This window comes from Bidens hawaiensis, unplaced genomic scaffold (assembly GCF_021521415.1).
Source record: "Bidens hawaiensis isolate Kalapana, Puna unplaced genomic scaffold, B.hawaiensis_p1.1 tig00028865_1, whole genome shotgun sequence".
Lineage (NCBI taxonomy): Eukaryota > Viridiplantae > Streptophyta > Magnoliopsida > Asterales > Asteraceae > Bidens > Bidens hawaiensis.
In genome coordinates, this window is record NW_027494746.1 from 265,989 (window position 1) to 285,504 (window position 19,516).

The 19,516-nt window shown below is 40.5% G+C and overlaps 1 protein-coding gene across 1 annotated transcript in view; it reads right to left on the bottom strand.

Moving 5' to 3' along the window:
• The window catches only part of LOC143577868 (endoplasmic reticulum oxidoreductin-1-like), a 33,754-nt gene extending 16,465 nt beyond the window's left edge, over positions 1-17,289 (bottom strand). The window contains exons 1-8 of the mRNA XM_077061593.1: positions 17,191-17,289; positions 16,174-16,302; positions 15,830-16,088; positions 15,626-15,736; positions 15,386-15,504; positions 15,196-15,300; positions 14,911-15,113; positions 2,107-2,230 (exon numbers count right to left, since the gene is read on the bottom strand). Coding sequence (XP_076917708.1) covers positions 2,107-2,230; positions 14,911-15,113; positions 15,196-15,300; positions 15,386-15,504; positions 15,626-15,736; positions 15,830-16,088; positions 16,174-16,302; positions 17,191-17,289 — 1,149 coding nt within the window. The remainder of the gene's footprint in view (positions 1-2,106; positions 2,231-14,910; positions 15,114-15,195; positions 15,301-15,385; positions 15,505-15,625; positions 15,737-15,829; positions 16,089-16,173; positions 16,303-17,190) is intronic.
• Between the last annotated feature and the right edge of the window lie 2,227 nt (positions 17,290-19,516).

The following is a 19,516-nucleotide window of genomic DNA, read 5'->3' on the forward strand; positions in this document are numbered from 1 at the left end:
GAAAGTAAACAGGGTGGTGAAACAACATGAAGACACACTTTATAGAGCCGGTTTGGAGACCTCTTGACCTTTATTAACGCTGCTCCCGATCGGTCATAGAGTGAGAGATAACCGTTCTTAATATTTGTCTTGCATCCAACCTCATCAAGTTGCCCGAGACTCAATATGTTATTACATAAATCTGGAATGTAATAAACATTAGTAATGAGTCTTTGATCGCCATTTTTACACTGGAGAAGAATCGACCCTTTGCCTCTGATTTCAACTGCTGAACCATCTCCAAACTTTACTCGCCCTGTCGTTTTTTCATCGAGTTCACTAAAGTAAATCCGTTCACCGGCCATGTGATTGCTTGCACCATTATCTAAGTACCAAGTGCCTTTCACGGTACTATCTTTGGCATATTCGCTAGGAAACACCTTTTCTTCATTCAACATTACCAAATCTTGTGTAGACTTTACCATTAGTAAAGTAGCATTATCATCCTCCCTTGCCAAATTAGCTTCGCCTTCGGTTCTTCTCGGAGCCCGACAATCAGCTACAAAGTGACCGAGCCTGTCACAATTATAGCACCTTTTGCTATTTTGATCAGCAGCAACCTGTTCTTGCCTTTGATTGTTATTCGAGGGGTGTCTACCTCCTCGTCCACGGCTGCCAAATCTACCGCGTCCTCGACCACGACCACGGTGATTGATCGGAGCTGATCCTCGGCCTCTGCCGACTTGTTTCACCTCAGATCTGTGCTTCTCGTGCCATTCAGATCTAGTTAGTAATAACTGACCTGAAGAGTCTTTGGTTGCTCCAACGGGTTTAATACGTTCTTCGTATGCTTTGAGACGTCCGACGATCTCTTCAAATGACATAGTATTCAAGTCAGAATACTGTTCTATTGTAGGAAAAATAGGAAGAAATCTGGTTGGTGCAGAAGTCAACAACTTCTTTACTAGCACCTTTTCTTCAATCGTCGTTCCAAGTGTTTGGAACTTGGACACGATCCCACCAATCTTGCTAGCATAATCATCAATGCTATCAGCCTCCTTCATGCTCAATAATTCAAACTCTCGATTAAGGGTTTGAATCCGAGCCTGTTGTACCCTTTCAGCACCAAGATACCGAACTTTAAGGGCGTTCCACACGTCCTTAGCCTCCTTGTGACATGCAACTTGCAACAAGATGTCTTCCGGCAGCACCTGGAAGATGAAAGCCCTTGCTTTCTTCCCGACTTTGACATCCACATCAACTCCTTTGGGTAGTTCTATGGCATCCCATATTCTTTGGGCATCCATGAACGACTCCATCTTGATAGCCCAAGAGGTATAGTTCATTGTACTTAGTAACAGACATTGGTACGATGTTGTTCCCCCAACTTCTCTAATTGTAACACCTGTTGGAACTGAGTTTCGATCTGCGGTGGTACTGCTGCTTGAATCAGCCATACGGACTGCTAGTCAATTCGTTTTTTATCAGATTCTGGGCTGGAATAGGGGTTATGGCTGGTAAACAGGTCGACACCTTCGACCTATGTGATTGGCAGTGGCTGTAGTGTTTTTCTGGTCCAGGTAACAGCTGGTTGGATCAATGAGCAAAGCTCTGATACCAATTGTTGGTCACAATCGGATCTTGAACTAGAAAAACAAAACAGAAAATATGGACCAGATTTCTACTAACTTTTGTAGTTGTATTTCTTATAACAAAACTGATTTTTTTAGTAGTACATAATCAAAGAAACAAACCCCTCTATTTATAGAGTGGGAAACACAAAACTACTTAGACATCCACTTGACACACAAGTTGGTCTTACACCCTTATCCTACCCACTTGTTATCTTCTACAAATCTTCTTATATAAGCAACCTAAATTTTCAGTCCAAGTGGCTTGCAACTTGTTTTATTTTTACCACTAAACTTTAACCCAAAGTTAAATATGAAAACTGTTTTTACCGGCTGGTAAAAACCGAGCTGAACAGTAACACGGAATCAACTAACAACCACACACCGCTGACATGTCATACGGCTGTATGACAGGCGGAAATTGGTCATACGGGCCGTGTGACATGGGAAAACTGATCATACGAGTGTACGTTTAGTAGCACATTATAATACTAACGTGTGGGCCCGGGTTTCCCTTGTCATCAACAGAGAAGAGAATTTGTAATGAAGTTCCAAGCCCAAGAACTTGAAGCTTTCCCCAAAGCCGACACTTTTCACACCCGACACAGTCCATAAGTGCACTGCCACATGCAAAACTTTAAGTTAGAAACATGATCATGATAATAATAGGAAAAACAGCATCCTAAATATTTAAACTTAGTACTATATGTGTCAGTTTTTGGTAAGACCGGTATTCTTATTCGTGCCAAAAACATCAACCCTGACCCGTAGACACTTAAAATTACGTAACCCAAACACGAGCCGTGTAACCCATTTATCTTATTATGTCAAACGGGTTGGCAGGTAGTAACCATGTTGTAAACGTGTTAATTGAGTTGATGGGTTATAGAAAAATGGGTTAAACTGCGTTAATGGGTCAAAACGGGTCGTACCTTTTCTAAAACTTTATAAACAATAAACAAAAACTATACTGTTACATACTGTTAGTTGTATTTAGTTATAATTAGGGTTTTAGCCCATGTAGTTGGTTAAAGCCATGGGCCTTTTATGGGTTGAAAGCTAGGGTTTGTTTGTGTATAAATAGATGTAGTTGTCTTTCTATTATTCACACATTCAAGTAATAAACATTACTTTCACTTCAACCATCTTCTTTTTTACATGGTATCAGAGCTACGGCTCTCGATCCAAACCCTAGCCGCGATCTGACCCGAACCCGATTCTGACTAGCCGTCACCAGCAGCCTTCAGATCTGAAACAAGCTCCTGCCTTGTTGTTTTGTCCTGTCACGAAATCCTTTTTTTCGACCGTGAAAGTACTGTTCACCGACGAGCACTGTTCACGGTGGAATCACTGTTCATGCCGGAATACTGTTCACGCCGGAATCACTGTCCCCCCCGAGTACTGTTCATCGCCGGAATTACTGGTCACGCCGGAAATCACTGTTCCCGCCGGAAGTTACTGTTCATACCGGAAATTACTGTTCACGCCGAAGTCACTGTTCACCGCCGGAAGTCACTGTTCACTGCCGGAAGTTACTGTTCGTTTGCCGGAATTTCTGTTCACTGCCGGAAAGTTACTTTTCGCTACCGGAATTACTGTTCGCTGCCGGGATTTACTGTTCACGACGAGTAGCTGTTTACGCCGGAATCTGTTCCCGCCCTCCACCCGCACTTGTTACTGTTCACAGTCAATTTTCAGTTTCGTATATCACTATGGGCGAAAATAAATACATGTATACATTTACTAAAGAGGAGCATGATCTTATTCAACGGTTTCTTACCTCCCAGTTGCCTCATCCTCAAACCAGCTCGGCACATTCAGGTAAACCTTCTAGCCTTGACTTATCATGGGTGATTGATTCTGGAGACACACATCACATGACTGGGAATCGGGGTATTTTTTCTAGTCTTCAAAATGTTTCCCATGCACCGGTACGTCTTGCCGATGGATCTTCATGTCCCGTTCTCGGCATAGGATCCATCAGTACCTCGGAAAACCTAAAACTGTCTTTTATCCTATTTTTTCCTAAATTTCCTACCAGTCTTTGTTCAGTGAGTCAGATTACCAAACAAAACAACTGTTCTGTGACCTTTTACCCAACTCACTGCGTTTTTCATGAACTAGGAACAAACCGAGTAATTGGTACTGGTTTTGAATCAGGAGGTCTCTATCGTATATCTCCGTTTTCGCATCCTGTAGCAAACTTATGTGATTCCGCTGTCAGGGAGGCTCACTGTCGGTTAGGTCATCCCTCTACAGCGGTTCTGAGGCAAATGCGACCAAATTTACCACTTTCGTCTTTTAATTTTCATTGTGAGTCGTGTCAACTTGGTAAACATACCAGGCGTCCCTATCCCCCTAGGGTGCCCAATCGAGTCAGTTCTTGTTTTGAACTGTTGCATTATGATGTATGGGGTCCTTGCCCTATCAAATCTACGTTGGGTTTTGAATATTTTATTACCTTTATTGATGACTATTCTCGCACTACTTGGGTTTATTTGTTAAAATCTCGTAGTGAGGTATTTTCCATATTTCGAGAATTTAATGCTTATGTTCAAAACCAATTTAACACCACCATTAAAACTTTACGATCTGATAATGCTAAAGAATATTTTTCCACCGACTTTTCTTCATACTTAAAAACCAACGGCATTATTCATGAATCATCGTGTGCTTATACATCTCAACAAAATGGTGTGTCCGAACGCAAAAATCGTCACATATTGGATGTTGCTCGCACAATCATGATCCAATCACGTGTTCCTCATCGTTTTTGGGGAGATGCCGTTCTCACTGCCACATATCTGATTAACCGCATGCCCTCAACCGTTCTTCATGGTAAAACACCGTTTTCTGTACTATTTCCCAACGATGATCCATTTCCTCTCGCACCTAAAGTATTTGGTTGCGTCGCCTATGTTCATGACCATCGTCCGAAAACCATCAAACTTGATCCCCGAGCCATTCGTTGTGTCTTTCTTGGTTACTCATGGGTTCAAAAAGGGTATCGATGCTATAGCCCATCACTTCACCGATACTTTACTAGTGCCGATGTCACTTTTCACGAGTCTCCTTACTTTCCCGAGTGTTCCACTCCTGTTTCTGACCCGTTTCCCGACCTCGATATACCCACATCTCCCTTCCTCCCCACCATTCCTGTGTCGATTCCCTCTACCGATCCAATCTCTGTTGATTCTGACCCACCGACAGAACCTCCGCCACTGCTTTTCACATATGCTAGGCGAGGTAAGGGTCAAATATCAGAGACACTTGATTCACATTCAGGCCACAACCCCGAAATACCCTCAGATCCTCCGTCTGCATCCGAACAATCTACACCTCTCACTGATACATCCTTACCCGATCCGACACCTTTACCAGAAGCTACCCCTGATACACCCGTTTATGATCCTCCTGGTGCACCACTACCCGATATACCTATTTCTTTTTGCAAAGAACCCCGAAAATGCACTCGTTACCCAATTCAGGACTATGTTGCCTACACCCACCTATCTCCTGAATCTCATGCGTACACCACTACTCTTGATTCCTACCCGATTCCCAAAAATGTGACGAGCGCTCTCGCTCACCCAGGATGGCGAAAGGCTATGGAAGACGAAATTGGGGCTCTAAAGTCCAATCATACATGGGATCTTGAAACACTTCCTAAAGGGAAGCGTATTGTTGGTTGTCGTTGGGTGTTTACGGTTAAACTACACCCGGACGGCTCCTTACACCGCTTGAAGGCTCGGTTGGTCGCAAAAGGGTATTCTCAGGCATATGGCATTGATTATGATGAAACCTTCTCGCCAGTTGCTAAAATGTCATCTGTCCGTATTTGTATTGCTCTTGCTGCCATTAATCATTGGCCACTCCACCAGCTTGATGTCAAGAACGCCTTTCTTAATGGTGTTCTTGAGGAGGAGGTATATATGGAGCAGCCACCAGGGTTCGTTGTTGAGGAGGAGGCCTCGAAAGTTTGCAGACTACGTCGTTCTCTATATGGTCTTAAACAGTCTCCCAGGGCATAGTTTGGTCGATTCTCTAGTGTTATGGGATAGTTTGGGATGACTCGGAGTGCCTACGATCACTCTGTCTTCTTTAGACACCAGAAAGGAAAGAGGACTATCGTAGTTGTTTATGTGGATGACATTATAATCACAGGTGATGACGAGGTCGGGATCACCGAACTCAAGCAGTTTCTTCAGTCTCAGTTTCAGGTCAGCGACTTAGGTCGATTGAGGTATTTCCTTGGCATAGAAGTTTCTCGCTCTCCACAAGGAATACTTCTCTCCCAACGAAAGTATGTCCTTGATATGTTGACTGAATGTGGCTTACTTGGTTGTAAACCTGTTGATACCCCAATGCTTCCTACAAAGAAACTCCTCCCAAAGGATGGAGATCCAATGAAAGATCCTGAGCGATACAAACGGTTGGTTGGTAAACTTAATTATTTAACCGTCACACGACCGGATATCTCCTTTACTGTTAGTGTTCTGAGCCAATTTATGGCTGCGCCCGCCTGTAACATCCTGAAATTTTAATTATAAATAAAGAAAGTTACGTTTAGTGATTTCACGTTGTTAATTATTTAATGTCGAGTAACGAGGGAGTTGGGCTTAGATTGCGTAAGATGGGTTAAATGAGAATGGGCCTCGGGTCCGTGGGCTTAGAGGGATATAAATATCCCATCCCAAACCCAATCTTTCATTTCCACCTTCTTTCTTCACACACTCAAAACACACACATTCTAACCGATCAAGATTCGAAGCCGAGACCCGAGATTTTGTTGATAGATCTGAGTTGGTAAGGTAAGAACAAATCCACCAAAGCTAATATTACTGAAAATGGTTAGGATTGGATGGGTTAACCGGACCCGAAACCCAAACTGCCCAAATCGGACCCCTAAAACGTCGATTTTAGGCCGATTTGATGGTTGGGATTTGTAGGTGCCGATCATACGATTCCGTGGGTACCAAAATCGAGTTATTTGGCTAAGAAACGAAGGATTTATGGGCAAACAGATCTGCAGCGCGATAACTTCGCCTGCAAGATTAAGTTCGCCTGATGAACTTCGCCTTCAAGCGTAACTTCGCCTTCAAGCGTAACTTCGCCTAAGGTTTAACTTCGCCTGAAGCCAAGTTCGCCTAAGGATAACATCGCCTACGGCCAAGTTCGCCTAAGGTTTAACTTCGCCTGAAGCCAAGTTCGCCTAAGGTTTAACTTCGCCTGAAGCCAAGTTCGCCTAAGGATAACTTCGCCTACGGCCAAGTTCGCCTAAGGTTTAACTTCGCCTGAAGCCAAGTTCGCCTAAGGTTTAACTTCGCCTGAAGCCAAGTTCGCCTAAGGTTTAACTTCGCCTGAAGCCAAGTTTGCCTGAGGTTTAACTTCGCCTGAAGCCAAGTTCACCCGAGGTTTAACTTCGCCTGAAGTGAAGTTCGTTTAGAAAATAAATTAAAAACCCGAGGTTTAGCTTAACCCCAGCCAGGGGCTCTGCCCCTTGGACCTCAGGGGCTGCCGCCCCTAGAACCCCGCTGCCAGGGGCGCTGCCCCCGGACCCCCGTTCGTTGTGGGTCATATATAGATAGAAATACAAAACGAGTAGTAGTAGTTAATTGATATGTGTAAATATTATACAGTTAGCCGAGCCCAGTTAAAGAAAGGAATTACGATCAACGGCGAGCGTAACAGGATCCAGGTGAGTTTCTAGCCCCATTCCTTGTTATGTTTTCGGGGCTGTGTGCATACTTGATGTGTTGTTAATACATTTATCCTAAGTGATAAGTGTATGCCATATGTGATATATGTGATATGTATGAATGATTGCTTGATGGTACGTGAACGATCTTCGGATATTGCACGTACTGTCAGGTTGTAACGTTATAAATATGGTAAGTATGATATGTATGTTTATGTGTATGAACGTAATAAAGTTAATAAAAGAAGGAAATGACGGTTGTATGGTTGTATGGTTACGAAAAGGGTACCGAGCCCTAATAATACTCGAGGTATGATGTATGGTTGTATGGTAACGAAGAGGGAATCGAACCCTACTAATATTCGAAAACAAGGGACCAGACCCTTATAATATCTGTGATGTTAGGGACCAGACCCTTATAATATCTGTGATGTTAGGGACCAGACCCTTATAATATCTGTGATGTTAGGGACCAGACCCTTACAATATCTATGAGGATAGGGACCAGACCCTCATAATATCTGTGATGTTAGGGACCAGACCCTTATAATATCTGTGATGTTAGGGACCAGACCCTTATAATATCTGTGATGTTAGGGACGTAGAGAAAGAGAAGAAAGGGGTCACTCCTGCTAAACGACCCGGTACTCAGTTATGGAACTCCAAGGATAAGAAACAGAAAGTGTGGGAGAAGAGATCGTGTAAGACCTGCGGAAAGAGTCATGGTGGTGAGTGCAAGTGGGGTAAAAGTTCTAATGTTTGTCTCAAATGTGGAAAGGCTCATGGTGGAGAATGCAGAATGGGGTCGAATGCCTGTTATAAGTGCGGGAAGGTAGGGCATTATGCCAATGAGTGCAGTGCGAAGCCAGCATGTTACAAATGTGGCAAGACAGGCCATATGTCAAGGGAGTGCACTGAAGGTGTAGCTGGAGGTAGTGGAAAGAAGGATGCCGATCAAGCTAGGCCCAGAACTAGAGCCTACATGCTGACCCAGGAACAAGCCAGGCAGATTCCGGATGTCGTCACAGGTACGTTTCTAGTGAACGATGTTTCCGCTTCTGTATTATTTGATTCTGGTGCGAATAGAAGTTTTGTAGCTACGACGTTTAGTAAACTAGCTAAAATGAAAGGCTGCCGAGTGTCTGAAACTTTTGTAGTAGAAACCGCAAGTGACACTTCGGTGAAAATAACAAAAATGGTTAAGAATTGTAAGATAGTGTTAGAGGGACATGAGTTCCCTGTTACTTTGTATGTTATGGCCTTAGGAGGGTTCGATGTAGTCTTGGGTATGGATTGGTTGTCTGAGTTTGAGGCTCAGATAGTATGTAAAAGTAAGATGATAAGGTTAAAGTCATTGGATGGTAGTGCGGTGACGGTTTATGGTGATAAGGAGAGTTATGGGCTTAATGTCATTTCGATGATAAAAGCCGAGGGTTTGTTAAGGCGAGGGTGCGGTGCCTACCTGGCGTATGTTGTCAACGCTACGGCCGAGACGAAAGAAATGAAGAATGTTCCTATTGTGCGCGACTACCCAGAAGTATTCCCTGAGGATCTTCCGGGGTTGCCACCTGAGCGAGAGATAGAATTTCAGATAGATCTAGTACCAGGAGCCCAGCCCGTCGCGAAAGCGCCTTACCGTCTAGCACCGTCCGAGATGAAGGAATTGATGTCCCAACTGCAAGAACTCCTCGACAAGGGTTTTATCAGACCGAGTGTTTCTCCGTGGGGCGCACCGGTTTTGTTTGTGAAGAAAAAGGATGGAAGTATGAGAATGTGCATAGACTATCGTGAGTTGAATAAGCTTACGGTAAAGAATAGATACCCCTTGCCTAGGATTGACGATCTGTTTGACCAACTGCAAGGTTCGAGTTGGTTCTCACGAATAGATCTCAGATCAGGCTACCATCAACTGAAGGTAAAGGAGGCAGACGTCCCTAAGACAGCGTTCCGAACGCGATATGGACACTACGAGTTCCTCGTAATGTCATTCGGTCTAACAAATGCTCCTGCAGCATTTATGGACATGATGAACAGGGTGTGTCGACCAATGTTGGATAAGTCAGTTATCGTTTTCATTGATGACATATTAATATATTCAAGGAGCGAGTCTGACCATGCGGAGCATTTGAGAGAAGTATTGGAAGTTCTGAAGAAAGAGAAGTTGTATGCCAAGTTTTCGAAATGCGCGTTCTGGTTAAGAGAGGTGCAATTTTTAGGTCCGTGATTAATTCGGAAGGGATTACCGTGGACCCAGCTAAGATTGAGGCGATAACGAATTGGAAGACTCCGCAGAATCCGACTGATATACGAAGTTTCCTAGGGTTAGCCGGCTACTACAGGAGATTCATCGAAGGTTTCTCCAAGATAGCCGCACCGCTGACCGGTATGACCCGAAAGTCGATAGTATTCAGTTGGGGAAAATTTCAAGAAGAAGCCTTTGAAGAATTAAAGAGAAGACTCACGCAAGCTCCAATCCTTGCTCTACCCGATGGTGACGAGGATTTCGTTGTGTGTGCTGATGCCTTGCATCAAGGGCTAGGTTGCGTGTTGATGCAACGAGGGAAAGTGATAGCTTACGCGTCTAGACAGTTGAAGGTCCATGAGAGTACTTATCCGACGCATGATTTGGAGTTAGCAGCCGTAGTGCATGCTCTTAAGATATGGAGGCATTATCTGTACGGTACTAAGTGTACTATCTATACAGATCATAAGAGTTTAAAGTACTTTTTCGAGCAGAAAGAATTGAACATGAGGCAGAGAAGATGGTTAGAATTGATAAAGGATTACGACTGTGATTTTAAGTATTACCCCGGTAAAGCTAACGTGGTCGCTGATGCGCTAAGTCGTAAAAATGAGGAAGTCCTAGCAACCGTGAAGTCATACCAGCTGATTGTGAACTCAAGTCTTTTTGAAGAAATCATCAAGGTGCAGTCAGAGGTGTTAGTAGATGAAGGGTTAGTAAAGAAAGAAAGGGTGTTCGGCCAGCAGAATGAGTTAGTGGAAAACACTCATGGAGTTAAGACTAGATTTGACCGCATGTGGATCCCACGCCATGGTGATCTTAGAAGTCGAATCTTAGATGAAGCTCATAAGTCAAGGTACTCAATCCATCCTGGAGCTACAAAGATGTACCAAGACTTGAAAAGGGATTACTGGTGGCCTGGAATGAAGAATGATGTAGTAGATTATGTCGGTAAGTGCTTAACTTGCTTACAAGTCAAAGCCGAACATCAGAAGCCTTATGGGAAGATGCAACCGCTAGAGATACCTGAGTGGAAATGGGAACACATCACTATGGATTTCATAACTAAGCTACCTCGTACAGCTAAGCATCATGATACCATCTGGGTGATTGTGGACCGTTTGACCAAGAGTGCTCACTTTCTACCCATACGAGAGGCCATCTCATCAGAAACGTTAGCAAGCTTGTTCATTAAAGAAATTGTAACCAAGCATGGAGTACCGTTATCGATCGTGTCTGATAGAGATACACGGTTTACTTCAAGATTCTGGAAGAAATTCCATGAAGCTATGGGGACGAGGTTGAACATCAGTACGGCGTACCATCCTCAAACCGATGGACAGTCCGAAAGGACGATCCAAACCCTTGAGGATATGCTACGTGCTTGTGTTTTAGATTTTGGTGGAAGCTGGGATGATCATCTGCATCTGGCAGAGTTCTCCTATAACAACAGTTACCATTCGAGCATTGGTATGCCACCGTTTGAGATGCTTTACGGTCGACGATGTAGAACCCCGGGGTGTTGGGGTGAGATTGGTCAAAAGGAAATGGGAAGCCTAGAAGTGGTTCAAGAAACGTCTTCAAAGTTCGATCAGATCAAAGCAAGAATGAAAGCCGCTCAAGACAGACAAAAGTCTTATGCAGATAAGCGGCGACGACCAATTGAGTTTAACGTTGGCGACTATGTGATGCTTAAGGTCTCGCCTTGGAAAGGAATTATCCGTTTTAGAAAGAGAGGGAAGCTAAGTCCGAGGTACATTGGACCATTTAAAATTTTGTATCGTGTGGGGGAAGTAGCTTATAAGCTGGATTTACCCGATGAGTTAGAAGGAATTCATTCAACCTTCCATGTTTCTCATCTGAGGAAGTGTCTAGCTGATGACACGTCTCACGTGCCATTAATGGACATTGAGGTTGATGAACAATTGAACTACATCGAGCAACCGATAAAGATCGTTGATCGCAAGGAGAAGCAGCTTCGTCACAAGATACCCTTGGTAAAAGTGATATGGAAACACCGCAAGGGATCAGATGCTACTTGGGAAGTCGAGGATGAGATGCGCAAGTTTTACCCTAGTTTGTTTATTTAATAGTTAGGTTTCGGGGACGAAACCTCTTTAAGGGGGGAAGACTTGTAACATCCTGAAATTTTAATTATAAATAAAGAAAGTTATGTTTAGTGATTTCACGTTGTTAATTATTTAATGTCGAGTAACGAGGGAGTTGGGCTTAGATTGCGTAAGATGGGTTAAATGAGAATGGGCCTCGGGTCCGTGGGCTTAGAGGGATATAAATATCCCATCCCAAACCCAATCTTTCATTTCCACCTTCTTTCTTCACACACTCAAAACACACACATTCTAACCGATCAAGATTCGAAGCCGAGACCCGAGATTTTGTTGATAGATCTGAGTTGGTAAGGTAAGAACAAATCCACCAAAGCTAATATTACTGAAAATGGTTAGGATTGGATGGGTTAACCGGACCCGAAACCCAAACTGCCCAAATCGGACCCCTAAAACGTCGATTTTAGGCCGATTTGATGGTTGGGATTTGTAGGCGCCGATCATACGATTCCGTGGGTACCAAAATCGAGTTATTTGGCTAAGAAACGAAGGATTTATGGGCAAACAGATCTGCAGCGCGATAACTTCGCCTGCAAGATTAAGTTCGCCTGATGAACTTCACCTTCAAGCGTAACTTCGCCTAAGGTTTAACTTCGCCTACGGCCAAGTTCGCCTAAGGTTTAACTTCGCCTGAAGCCAAGTTCGCCTAAGGTTTAACTTCGCCTGAAGCCAAGTTCGCCTAAGGATAACTTCGCCTACGGCCAAGTTCGCCTAAGGTTTAACTTCGCCTGAAGCCAAGTTCGCCTAAGGTTTAACTTCGCCTGAAGCCAAGTTCGCCTAAGGTTTAACTTCGCCTGAAGCCAAGTTCGCCTGAGGTTTAACTTCGCCTGAAGCCAAGTTCGCCCGAGGTTTAACTTCGCCTGAAGTGAAGTTCGTTTAGAAAATAAATTAAAAACCTAATGGAAAATGTGTTAAGGCAGTTATCGAAAATAAAATTTTTCCAAGCTGACCTGGCAGCTTAACCCCAGCCAGGGGCTCTGCCCCTTGGACCCCGCTAGGGGCTGCCGCCCCTAGAACCCCGCTGCCAGGGGCGCTGCCCCCGGACCCCCGTTCGTTGTGGGTCATATATAGATAGAAATACAAAACGAGTAGTAGTAGTTAATTGATATGTGTAAATATTATACAGTTAGCCGAGCCCAGTTAAAGAAAGGAATTACGATCAACGGCGAGCGTAACAGGATCCAGGTGAGTTTCTAGCCCCATTCCTTGTTATGTTTTCGGGGCTGTGTGCATACTTGATGTGTTGTTAATACATTTATCCTAAGTAATAAGTGTATGCCATATGTGATATATGTGATATGTATGAATGATTGCTTGATGGTACGTGAACGATCTTCGGATATTGCATGTACTGTCAGGTTGTAACGTTATAAATATGGTAAGTATGATATGTATGTTTATGTGTATGAACGTAATAAAGTTAATAAAAGAAGGAAATGACGGTTGTATGGTTGTATGGTTACGAAAAGGGTACCGAGCCCTAATAATACTCGAGGTATGATGTATGGTTGTATGGTAACGAAGAGGGAATCGAACCCTACTAATATTCGAAAACAAGGGACCAGACCCTTATAATATCTGTGATGTTAGGGACCAGACCCTTATAATATCTGTGATGTTAGGGACCAGACCCTTATAATATCTGTGATGTTAGGGACCAGACCCTTACAATATCTGTGAGGATAGGGACCAGACCCTCATAATATCTGTGATGTTAGGGACCAGACCCTTATAATATCTGTGATGTTAGGGACCAGACCCTTATAATATCTGTGAGGTTATAGGGCGAAAGGCTCTTTAAAACGTATGATTATGAATGTAAAGAAAGTATGTAAGTAAGAAAGAAAGTATGTAAGTAAGAATGAAGGTATGAGTACTTATGTGTGTATGAAAGAAAGTTATGAGGTTAAGTACGTATGTATGTAATAAGGTATTGTATGGTATTGTATGATTAACTAGAACTCACTCAGCGTAGCTGACTTTTAGTATGCACGCAGGTGAGTAGGATGAGACAGCTGGCTTGAGTGGAGGACACATGGCAGAAGACTAAAGCCTGGCATCTGAAGATCTGATATGTTTTATAAGTTATGTTTTGATTTTGAAAGACAAGAGGAATGTTTTAAGACATGATTATGAATTGATATGTAATGTTTTATGAAAGTTTTATATTCCGCGTAAAGTTTTTAATTAACTCTGATATTTAGAACTGTGTTTATGAGTAAATCCAACACGAAAGTAGGGTTACCGGTGACGGGGCCTTACACCGCCATACACCGGTCACTGGGATGCTGCCATTCGTGTCTTAAGATATCTTAAGACCTCACCTGGTTTGGGTATATTATACTCTGATCAGGGTCATTGTCGTGTGGGTGCCTTCACGGAAGAAGGAGATGGTCGGATATCAGGGTTCTCAGATGCAGATTGGGCAGGTTGTCCGATTTCTCGACGATCTACCACCGGATATTGTGTGTTTGTTGGAGGAAATCTTGTATCATGGAAGAGTAAGAAGCAACACACGGTTTCCCGGTCGAGTGCCGAATCGGAGTATAGAGCCATGGCAGATGTAACATCAGAGATGACATGGGTACGTCGTCTTCTCATAGAACTCGGGGTTGTTTCTAATGACTTGATGCGGTTATGCTGTGATAGTCAATCAGCCATTCACATAGCCAAGAATCAAGTATTTCATGAGAGGACAAAACATATTGAGGTCGACTGCCACCTTATCAGAGATCGAGTAGTAGGCACACAAACTGATCCTCCATCCATTCAACTAGTTCATGTGAAGACAAATTTTCAGCTAGCGGACATTCTAACTAAACCGCTCCGGAAAGCTCAGATAGATTTTATTTGTAACAAGTTGGGCATGATTAACATCTATGCTCCAACTTGAGGAGGAGTGTTAGTTGTATTTAGTTATAATTAGGGTTTTAGCCCATGTAGTTGGTTAAAGCCCATGGGCCTTTTATGGGTTGAAAGCTAGGGTTTGTTTGTGTATAAATAGATGTAGTTGTCTTTCTATTATTCACACATTCAAGTAATAAACATTACTTTCACTACAACCATCTTCTTTTTTACACATACTAAAGAGATTAAGAAATTGTTATCGACTAAAAGCATGCTTTGGATGACTTTCGACCCGTTTGACCCGTTTCCTTTTAACTTAACGAGGTTATTATATATCATTTGACCTGTTATAACATATACTGAATTTAGAATTCAGAAAATAAAAACCTGATGTTTCGAAACTGATTTTGAATTTGCTGCCTGAGCATGGGCCCACCTTGGCCTTGCCACAGTTCAGCCTCATTAAACGGAAGAGCACACGCATCTTGCAATTTTGAATCGTGAACGAGTTGTCGAATCAAGTATTGAGCTCTCAAATCCTCCACATGGTTACCAGAGTCATACTCAGCTTGATCCAAATAAGCAGCTGCCTGTAACATGTAACATACATATTTAAAAAAAAACATAATTTTGTTCAAGTAATCATGTAAATAACCGTCAAAGATCACTCACTTTTGTCACAGCTCTAAGAACAAATAAAAAAGCGAAGTAAAGATTTTCCACACGGTCAGAATGTTTCAAGACACGATTACGCATCAATTCAAGATTTGTACCCCACTGTATTGTAGCCAATAAATGGTTAGTTATTATTACTTCATATATAGCATAATATTTTTCATAATTAGGATCATATAAAATGAACCTTATTGGTAGCCTCATCAAGAAGATAATCAGCAGCTATATGACTTGAAATTGAAGTGTGTAGACCAGATATTAGTTTGTATAATACTTTCTTCTCGGGGCACGTCTCTCCATACGCATCTGCACAAAAAAATTATTCTTAATTGAGAAAAAGTTTAATTTTTAATGTACTTTCATGCATTTTGCACTTTCATATCACCACAATGTAAATATGTATATATATATATATATATATGCTTACATCTTGGACAATATTCTGAGTATATAGCATCCCATATGCGTCTCGCTGATGGCCCTGCATACCCTGTATGACGTTCGGGATTCAGTTGCAGATTAACATATGTCATTTCGCCTGCGCATTTTCAAAATATCAATTAACACAATGTTAATAGAACATGCACCATAATAACCATAATCAAATGAATATTATGTGCTGCACTATTACCATTATCAGTTTCATCTTCATGAGTCCATGGATTATCAACTTCCACCCATCCTCTAAACGATTTAGCATCTAGTGTTCGGTCAACAGTAGCCTCGGGTTTTCCCTCTTGACATACAGGGTCATCTTTTGGAAGAATATGCAGTGATGGATTTTTAAACAGTTCCGGGAATTCATGTTCTGGACACTCGCATACACTGCAATCGTGCAGGCGACACATACTGTCATCAGGCCAGAATGGGCAATCACACCATAACTTTACCTGTCATATGTACAATCAAACAATTGAAATTATAATTATTCAATATATTAACAATATTTTAGTTACTGTTTAGAGCATATAAGACCTTGTAATATCGAAAGAAAGCAGTTTTAACAAGCTCTTGCAACAATGGATGTAGAATTGCTGCATTGATATCATTAATGCTCTCGTAATCGCAACAGCATTCCTCAATTATGCCTGTATCACAAGTATCCTACTCAACAAAATAAAAAAAAAACAAAACAAAGCCAAATTAGTAATGTTAACTGGATTGAAGGCGTGGAAGGTTTAGGACCGGCCTATAACTCTTTATTAGGGCCCACTTATATATTCACATCTTGTACTTGTAATCTCTCATCAAGAGAGTAGAGAGCATAAAGCACTTATAAATTCCTGGTTGCAGCTAAGCCTATAAACGAACTGAACGTTCAATGAACTGTTCGGCGGGAAGTTCGTTTATTTAACAAACGAACGAACATGAGCAAAAGTTTCTGTTCATTTAATTAAATGAGCGAAAATGAACATGGATTTCGTTCGTTCATTTATGTTAATTAACGTTCGTCTTTTTTCTAATGTTTGTTATTTACGTTTGTTTATGTCCGTTCGTGTAACCCATTGACTATGCGATTTTATCATTTTTCAAACTAATCAAATATGCAATACGTTAACCCAATAAGGAAAACATCAAATATGCAATACGTTTATTCATTTGTGTTCATTTATGTCTGTGTTTGTTTATGTTATTGAACAATTCATTTAAATATTTAATGAACAAACATAAACAGACAATGGACATGCTCATTTTCTTAACGAACGAACACGAACAAGGAAATCCGTCCGTTTAGCTTTTCATGTTCATGATCATGTTTAGTTAAAGTTAAATGAACAAACATGAACATGCCTCTGTTCTTGTTCATTCGGTTTGTTTACAGGTCTAGTTGCAGCCAGTGGACACAGGTCAGCTTAGACCAAACCACATAAATCCCTGTCTAGTATTATAATTTGTTATCTAAACCCTAGTTCTACACACAGCAATTGCATAATTCACATAATTAAAACACAAATTCAAGTTGTAAACCGACCGGACCGAATGAAATCATACCTCGGAGCAAATGTAAGTAGCATTAAGGAGTGAATAATTGAAAGAGTGCCTCCATGGATTAAGATATACACCAACTAATACTACCATCACAGATATCATAACAAATCCACACTGCTTCTTCCATTTATTATTATTATTATTGTTGTTGTTCTTCTTCATTTTTAATAAACCTCCATCATCAGCAATTAATTATTAAAACCTATAATAATAATAATAATAATAACCCTAACAACACAAAACCTAATAATTTGGAGAACAATTAGCAAATGTATGTGAATGTGAATAAATCATATTCCATGCAAATTGATCGTCCGTACGGATTGAATTACAGTTTTCTATATTATCTTATATTATATACTTTGAAGGTTGATCGAATTGTGTAACCGTTACAACGGATATTTTCGGGGTTCGCTGCCATAATAATAATAACGAGCCGAGCTATTCGAAATTGATTCGTTAAAAATTCAATTGAGCCGAGCTTAATTGAGCCCGAGCTCAAGCCTAAAAGTAAGCTCGTTTAATAAACAAGTCCGAGCCCACGCTTCACTTATCAAACTCGAGCCGGTTCACAAGCCTACACGAGCATGTCATTTACACAATTTTTTTAAATATGTATTTAATAGTTATTAGTAAATATATATATAATGTTATGTAAAAATAAAAAAATAACTAAATACTATAATTATATTATACATAAAATTATAATATAAAAAATAATTATAATTATATAAAAAAACAACTGATAAATAGTAAACAAGTCGAACGAGCCTAGTCGAGATCAAGCTCGGTTCAGCTCATTCGCATCCCCGATATACGGCCGATTATAATATTCACGGGTAAATTTTTAATAACGTCATTTTTATCTACAGGTGCTAAAGAGGCAAGCTACTCGAGCAGTTGAGCTGGGATCGATAAAAAACTCCAAACGAGTCAAGCCCAAGCCAATAAAGCTAGTTTAGCTATTGAACTCGAACTCGAGCCTAAACTATAGGACAAATACAGTTTAATTCCTAGGGTTAAGTTAAAATACAAAGGGAGACAAAAATGAAAAGTATAAGAAAGATTTGTGACCACACAAAAAACCCTTAAAATAAATTCAAAAAAAATAATAAAAAAAATCATAACTCAAAATATAAATAAAAAACGAAAAAAATTTAAAAACTAAAATGTTTCTGCCATCATTTCAGTTCAAAAAAATAAAAATAAAATAAATATAAAAAAAATGACGAAAAGATACAATGGCGAGATCAAAAACACAATGACAAAAACGAACAAAATACAAAATTATAACTAAAAAAAAGACACAATAGATCGCAAAATATAACAGAATGTTGAGTAATATAACACAATATAAAGAAGAAAAAAAAGACACAATGTCAAGGAAAAAAGACACAATCAATGACGAAAATAAACACAAAACACAATGATAAACAAAAAGACACAATGACTTTTTTTCACTTATCATTGTGTCTTTTTTTTATGAGAACGAGATGAGCGGTGGAAACATTTTTATGTTTTTACATTTTTCATTAAATTTTGAGTTATGATTTTTCTATTTATTTATTTTTTTTTAAATTAGAGGGTTTTTTTTATACGACTAGAAATTTTTCTTATTCTTCTTATTTTTATTCCTATTTATAGAATAACTTCGACAATTAATTCCTATACTATTTACTATCTAACAGTACACAAGTACACATGCCCATCGGTATCACTTAAGTTAATCCGGATCCCAACTCTAAGTATATAGAAGAAGGCCGTTTAGTTTATTTGTCACGTTAGCCCAATCAGTTTTTAATGGGCCTAAAATATAGGCTTCAATTTCAAAGGTTTCTGAATAGGAATATTAGTTTTTAACTTTTAAGAAACATATAAACTTTTAATTTGAATGCCATATGCCCATATAAACGTAACTAAAGTCTAAACTAAAGTCCTTTAGGAAAACCAGTCTAGTATTCAACACATAGAGCTCACAATTTCATTAAATTGTTTTAACTTTTACAATATAAATTGTAAAAGTTGTACGATATAATAGATTACGTCATCCGATTATATCACAGAAGTTTATCACATCATCCGACAGAATTGTCGCCCTTGACATCAACTACCACTTACCACCTCTTTCTTTTGACTATAGCATTACTCGTTTAACATGATATTATACGTTCATTATTATTTTATCATATTTAAAAGACCTGTCTCTATTAAAGCTTCAACTCGCAACTATTATCCAGTCGACATCGTCATTATTACTTGTCATAGATATTTGAATTTTGTTTTGCTTTGCTTTATGATTGACAAGAACTAAATACTTAAATAGCAAAGG